Source organism: Opisthorchis viverrini, assembly GCF_000715545.1.
Source record: "Opisthorchis viverrini unplaced genomic scaffold opera_v5_53, whole genome shotgun sequence".
Lineage (NCBI taxonomy): Eukaryota > Metazoa > Platyhelminthes > Trematoda > Opisthorchiida > Opisthorchiidae > Opisthorchis > Opisthorchis viverrini.
The window spans coordinates 899,812-907,441 of record NW_008751710.1 but is presented as its reverse complement, the minus strand read 5'-3'; the positions used below and the strand labels follow the sequence as shown (position 1 = coordinate 907,441).

General features: G+C 44.3%; 2 protein-coding genes across 2 annotated transcripts in view; one reads left to right on the top strand and one right to left on the bottom strand.

Annotated features, from left to right (window-relative positions):
• Positions 1–4,663: 4,663 nt before the first annotated feature.
• Positions 4,664–7,630, top strand: part of T265_03671 (hypothetical protein) — a gene marked incomplete at both ends in the record, with an annotated part of 55,060 nt that continues 52,093 nt past the window's right edge. The window contains one exon of the mRNA XM_009168213.1: positions 4,664–4,749. Within this exon, the coding sequence (XP_009166477.1) occupies positions 4,664–4,749 (86 nt within the window). The remainder of the gene's footprint in view (positions 4,750–7,630) is intronic.
• T265_03672 (hypothetical protein) overlaps positions 6,524–7,630 on the bottom strand; it is a gene marked incomplete at both ends in the record, with an annotated part of 7,588 nt that continues 6,481 nt past the window's right edge. Inside the window, one exon of the mRNA XM_009168214.1 lies at positions 6,524–6,726. Within this exon, the coding sequence (XP_009166478.1) occupies positions 6,524–6,726 (203 nt within the window). The remainder of the gene's footprint in view (positions 6,727–7,630) is intronic.

The window sequence follows — 7,630 nt, the reverse complement described above, 5'->3', positions numbered from 1 at the left end:
TTGTGGCACTGATCTAGGCTAATGTGAACATCCAGACTGGAATACTGCGGACATGTATATAGAACAGGAATACATCCAGATATACGGCGAAAAATTTCAACGTGACGTGACGCAAAGCAATGGACTTCCGTATAATTATACTACAAATGTAACCTCTTAGAGGAACAAAGATGGACCGCCCAACCGACAGCCCAGAACAAGGTTCGTCCTAAGTAGACACATATTACTGCCATTGTCAAGGCGACGGCGGGAGCTGCCCACTATCGGAATATACTTAGCCGGATTCCCCATAATCTTTTAGTGTTTCACTTTCTTGATCGGTCAAAAGTTGTGCGGATGTCACGAGATTTGTCTGCTCGCTCACATAGCCTAGCACAATAAAAAACCACTCTACTGAAGTGGGCTGATACAAACGTTCACCGGGAGTGAGATGCTGCATGTTTTTGTATAGACTTACCAATTATTGAAAAAATAATAATGGCACAGTAATGAGCAATTGCAATACGCTGTTTGTCTTTACACATTTCCAACCATCGTATCATAGCTACTGTCCATATTTTCGTGAATGAATGATGAACTTTTGAAAGTCATATGAGTAAAGTAACTTCATATCCAGAAGACAACAGCCGTTGCACTGCAGTTATTCATCTTCTCAACGGTTATCGGCAACTAGCATGCCGTGAATTCTCACGGGGATTCGAACCCACACCTTAGCAGTTTTTGGCTGGACACCTGTATGTGGACAGCTGTGTAACTAATCTGCACCTTAGAGAGGTTTGGGGCGGCAAAATGTACACATTTGGTGTCAGCTAATACGATGTTGCCTGGCTCTGGGAGTGATTTCTCATGTGGACCGTACAGTTCGGAGACCACATACTTCATTTTTTGTGTCGCTCGAACATTTCTTACTTAATTTTATCTGAAATCCATTTCTTTTCCTATTTCTTTACTTACTTACTTTCTTTCCTTACTAGGATCTAAACTGTTCGTTAATTTTACTTATTGGTAACGATTATTGTACGACCCTCCAAAACGTTCACAAACAGTCCACCTCTATTGATCATTCGATGTTCCACTTTTCTCAGAGCTTTTTTATTGATCATTGTCACACAATAAACGTCATTTACGGTAAAGTCGTTTAACCCTGATTCCCCAGGGAGTTCGTGTTGGCAAATTGGTCGATTGTTCCACCAATTGTGGTCGAATGTGACTCAACGATAGGACGATTCGTTTTCCTTTCTTACCTTTAAATCTCGCAAAATCCAAAACAGGGGTTGAAAATTGAATTTAACCAACGTAAATCGTCGTTTCAAAAGTGTCCGTGTTAGAGCCTAGCCGATAAGGGTTACGAAGAAACAGCTTGTGAGTATCCACTGAGCTAAAACGGAGGGGGGCATGCGAGGCTTGCAGAGCCTCTCATAGCAGATTGGGTAGGTCTGACCAAAACCGTCTTTTAGCCAATCAGGGTTATATCACGAGTGTTCTCCAAACAGGGAAAGCCCTGACATCTCCCGCCATACATCGCTGCCTTACCGTTGGGCTTTAGTCGAGGCCCCCCCACATACGTCTGGACTCCCTAGTTGTATCCCAACCCATGTACAAACATGTTTCCTACAACTAACAGTAATATCATCATGCCACATGGGCCGTCACGTGGTGTCATCCTCTGGGGCACATTACTTGTTGCATGCAGCAGAGCATGTCAGCAAGAACAGGCTACTGTTGAGACTTTTCTTCTTCCCGCTCCATTGAAAACTCTCCTCTTCTTGGTTAATCCGTTAAAACCGACATGTTCGTCTTGCATCGGTCTTGGCCAAAAGATTCTCGAAACAGCTAGCGTTGACAGTGAACCATGACTGATGTTGTGCTGTCGATGATGAGGCTTTTGAAGGAGCTCGGATCATTCACTCCGTGTCTAGGAGTGCGACACAGAATGTGTGATTTGAGACAAACATATGCATGTGCACTTGTGCTTTCAGGTGATAGCATGTGAAAGATCTCGAGGCTTTTATTCATTAGACGAGGCCGCAACGTTTCCACCAATAATTGTCAACAGTTTCACATTGGCTGGACGGTGGTCCATGAAGCCTTTTCGCATGAGCTAAGTATACAGCCTTTGAGAGCGCAGAATACTTCAAGTTTCAGAACATTATTATCTTGGGGTCTCAACAGATGGTCCAACTATCAACCTACGGCTAGCCTCGCAACAACTGGGCTTCCAACAAGAGTGGAGCCGTTCGCAATGCCTTTAACTGTGCTGAGTAGTGACTGGGAAAACCGGACTGGAACCTTTGAGCTAACGCTTCGTGGTATACACCATGCGGGGACCTACGACACCACTCATTTGTACGGAAATTACACTTTAAAGATCAACGATGAGTATCAAGAATGCGCGCCAGTGACCATCATAGCTGTCCAGGGAAGTTGAAATTTCTTGCCATCGATGCACCCTACGCAGTCTCTTCAAAATAACAGAGACTTCCAGAAAGATTCGAATCACTAGATCGAAGAAAAAATCTTTATGGAGCTTCGCAAACTACTCTGATTCAGTAACCAGCCTCGTTTTAACGGGAGAGTCAGTTGGATCTTACGTGTATTATATTCTTCAACTGACGGTGCTGCACAAAGGCCGCCTCATGGCTTAGTCGCTAAAAAAATGTCAATATATCGCATCGTTTTCGAAGACGTTTGGTGACAATCGGTAGATTTTATTGCTGGACAACGTTTCGCTTTTGACACAATGGTTCGTCAGACCAAGTGACTCGGTTCCGTTTATTTCCTTGAAGGAAATTACTCACAATTACGCCTTCAGGTCGAGTGAATGACGAGTTTGATGAGGACTTGGGGAGATCGCGTCTGCCTAGTGAGTCTCAAGAAGGGGGAAATCAGTCGCTGGTTACGGCGCCTTTTTCAGTAACCTTGTGAGTGGTTTTCCTCTATTGACCTTTCTCCTTTTTGGACAATCCTGTTCAGGTTAGTTACCTTTTTCCTCGACTTTCATTCCGCGAACTTATCGTTTTGGTATAAATCAAAGCAAACTAGGCTAGCTAGCCAACGAAGAAAACCTTTCCTTGATTACTGGCTGTATCTGATTACAATACATATCTTGTATACGAAGTTTTTGTCTTCTCTACTTGGATTTTCGAATTCTTTGTTTTCGTAGACTCAGGAAATTAGTAGACTGGAATGCCACCTGTATATGTCATTTATTATCTGTTACAGTCTCTACATTGCACCCTTGAAGAAGTCATTTTTCCGTATCTCAGTAACCGATAGTCATGCAGAGACGGCCGACTTCTCGCACCTCACACGAAGCTGGTTCTTGTTGACTTCAATTAGCTTGATCGACTGTTTTGTGAAACATCACACATTCATACAGCGGGTTCTACAAACTTGAACAGAATTGAGCAATGCTTGGATATTCATCGGTTTGACTTGATATATCACAAACAAAACGTGTTTTTCCTCTCTCTCTCTCCCTTATTTGGGTGTGTCCAACTAGCATGTGCATCACGCTTTTGTTATAGCAGAAATAACAAAAGCTGACATCCATTATGTGGGCTCATCGGGTGTAGCGAGTAGCGTTTTCAAGACCATCATTATCACTTACCGTAAGTTGGATGAGCCACTCCTAGGCAATTGAGATCATTTGTCAAACCCTGTCGAAAGTAGTTAAGAATACTTGGGAGTAAATGAATGTTTGTCAAAGAACAACACGCAGAGGGATGGGTGGGTCGTTTCGAACACCTATCTGAGAAAGGGAAACATTTCTGCCGAGTAGGCTATTCAACACCACCTCACGAAAGCACTCCCCTGTTAGTTGTACCCTATGGAGAAGGGGTTTTATCGAAAATCACGTGTTGCACATCAAATTCAAACAGTAGGAACAACTGATACATTACCATTTGCGCTTCCAGAGGAAATATGAATGAACAGTAGGTATTTCCGCTATTGTAAAAATATATCCGTGTACAGCCACACCGGAATTCTAATAGCAATGTGTAATTCACGCAGCCGCATGCCAAGTTATCTGTACGGTTACCTAACCTGGTTTGGACCCTCCTCCGAATCGCACGGCCACGTGAAGGTCTATGTGAAGCTCTCGCCTGAGTTCACCACACCAAAGGGTGTCCGACAGAGCTGTCCTCATTCACATTTCCTCTTCAACGCCGTCATTGATGCGATCACGGGAGACTCGCTACCAGCCTATAATGCCTGTGGGGTCGAAGTGCTCCCGGGGCGTCCGCTCACAGATATCGAGTACACAGACGACATAGCTCCTCTGGGATCTGACCCCGTGGTAATGCAAATAATATTAACTAATCTAAATAATTCTGCCTCATGGTTTGGCATGCGCTTCACACCTGCAAAGCGTGAATTGCTACTATAAGACTGGATGGGCTCGAACCCCAGCCTCATGCTTGCGGATGTGCCGATTGAGGTAGTAGACAAATTTGTTTCCCCGGGCAGCTGTATTGGTCCCGTTGGTTTCGCGAAAGATGAAATTTCCATCCGGATCGGGAAGGCCAGAGCAGCTTTTGTGAACCTGTGTCACCTGTGGCGTAGGCGTGACATCAGCTTCTCTGTCAAGGGTCGAGTCTACAATGCTGCGGTGCGCCTTAATTACCATACGGATTAGAAAACTGACCGGTGCGCGCCGAGGATGTCAAAAGACTTTCAGTGTTTGACCATCGATGTCTTCGGAGCATTGCCCGAGTCTGGTGGGAACACCGGACCAGCAATTCTGAAGTACGTCGAATGGTATTCGGGAGAAATGACTCACCCTCGATAGATGAACTGATCACACTGCATTGGTTGTGCTGGCTTGGCCACGTGCTCCATATGCCAACCGACCGACTTCCTTATTCTGGATAAAATTCTCGAAAACATTGCCAGCAAATTTGCGAGTGAAACGATAACATTTCATTCAAAGCCTATTCACTTCGCTTTAATAGAATCGCCAAATCGATTTTCTGGTCGTCAATGCACTTTTATGGTTGCTCTGTGGAATCACGACCACAAGATAATCAAATCCAACATACTGAAAACCTAGATGGGATTGAGCGAACGATGAAGAATGCAAACAAGTCTCCCGATTCGTTCCAATCAGGAAAAAACTTGATTTGTCTCGATTGCTTGGATTGATTTTTAGACCTGACTAATTCTGTTTTATAGCTGCGTTATCCCAATCAACCAATCTGACAAAGCTTTTGTTGTGAGTGCACTTTTGGAAGACTTTGGTCACCCCAACAGTTTGGTCATATGGTGCGTTTGAGAATCGCATAAAGCGATGGCACTTGTGGTAAAAACACCGAGTGTGTGTTCGAATCACCTTATACTTGATGCTTCTTGTGAAGTGAATCTTTGGTTACATGAAGTTGGTGATGGAGCTACGTCTTCCTTCATGCTCACTGGATCAGACGGCTGACTACCGAACAGCCCAATCTGAGCATCCTAGCAGCCCACTGAGTTCATATGGGTCTGGAAGCAGTCTTCTCGTTTGAACTACTTCGGACAACTTCGGTAGACTCATACCGACCACGGGCACCTTGTGGATGAAATTTTTAAGCAAAGGCTCTGGTCGGGGGCCCTAACTATCCTATTACCTATGTCTGGGTGCCCAGGCAGTATCCCAGCCCATATAAGTCATTAAATAAGCAGGTGAAAGTGCCGTATAACTCACGAACTGTTACCTGTCGGGACAGGTCAGATTATAGTATTCAGTACATCCAGCTGGATGAGTAAACGAAAACACCTCACTGCTGACTTTTGCCACAATTCCACACTGTCATCTCTCCATTCCTTTCTTTCTTAGCAAACACCGCTGACTGCAATATTCTCTACCTACAATTTCAATTTCTTCCTCATGTTTTTATCGTGGTCCTCAGCGTGCAAATAATTAGCGTAACAGGATGAATTTTCTGATCCCGTATTCGACCTTAATTAGTTGTTGAGTTTCCGAAATTCAAAAAGGAAAATTTACGTGGTCTGCGAGTTATTCGATGTCCGGTTGCCATCAGCAAAAAGCTTCTGATGAGCACTCAGCCACTGTGGTGATTTGTGCCGGTATGAGTGTAGCTCTCAGTTTCTCTTCCTGGATGGATTACCTTGAGCAGCCAACTTTGTGTTATCCTGTAGCAATCCGTTTTTATTAGTGTACCAAACAAGTATAGGTCTGATTCATGAAAGGCCACCCTCCGTGGAGTACTTCTTTCACCGCGATACCTCCAGCTGTGGCCGTCAAACCTGAACAACTCAACGCATAGGCATGGAACCTGGGGTTAACCGGAGGAACATGTAGTTACAATCTAGATAAAACACACCACTCCTGAGGCTGTTGAAAACTCTTCAACTGTCCACGACTTATTCGGCTGTTCTTAAAGCTCATCAGGGAGACACACATACTTGTTTCCATCAAAGATATGTTCTACTTGAAGCGGACCATCATGAACTAGAGATTCGGCTGGATTCAGCTAACTCTCCCACAAAAGCCAAATTTGTGTGTGTGGACGAAAGTATTTGTTTAAATCTGTCCGATTTGGGTCCAAGTAGAAAACAAAGTTGACGGAAATCGGGAGACTACGCCTGCCTGATAAGCCCCAAAAAGAGCTGAAAAGGTCGTGGACTGTTGAACAGCTCCAAGACACCTTACTAGTGTAACGGCGATACTACTGCTGGGAGGCACACGAGTAGTATGTGTTGTTCGCGGAATTTCGCTATGCTTCTCTTGAAAAGGGAAGATTTGTTGCAGAATTTGTGGAGTCGCTTTGTAACATTTGCGTGGATTTGAGCGATGAATGATTGGAGTCAATGAATATCCAGGAAAGTTCAAGAAGACGCATTCAGGAGAAGATGGATGTGCAGTTTTTGTAAATAAGATGCAAATGAGAGTTTTGCTTCTCTGTCCAATGGTCTGTAACCGGCCAATAATAAACAACTCCGCAGCAAAGACCTTCTTCCAACTGAAACATGAGTCGGCCTAGCACAGCAGACGGACAATCGTAAGCGACGGGTTTCAGTTGGATATCCTATAGCTCCTTAAAGGCTATTTGTCCATTTTTGTGAGTCGTGTCATTTATATTTACAAATAAATGTTACTAAACGTAAACAATGCATTCATTGGCACAACGTGAGCAATCACAACCAACCTGCATCACTTTTGACTGACTGGCTCGTGTTACACCAACGCACTGCCAAAAACCATCGACTGTGTTAACGAAATCGCAGGCCAGGTGGACAAACGAAACTCTTTTAGGGACTCGTTAGAGGGACTCTTCCCTCAAAGCCGCCTTCTAAATGAGTTGATATTCAGAAAAGTAGGGTCGACAATATCGTCTCCTAGAACAACAGACTGCCGCAGTGTCCTGTATACCAGTGTAGAAATGGGTGCTTCTAAGAGGCGCTGCACGCGCATAGCTTTTCAAATACTAAGGATCTTGAGCACGGCTCAGACAATGACTGTCCAAAAGTCCTTTGACTAACTGCCCGGATCATGTAAGCGTGATTAGATTGAGGTTGAGTTGATGCCAAACACGCCGGATTCATGAAGGTACCAGTTACACTACTTGGAATGCAGGTGATACGAACGATTTGGTGGTGTAATTCGCACTGCAGCAGCCGATAAACTGCG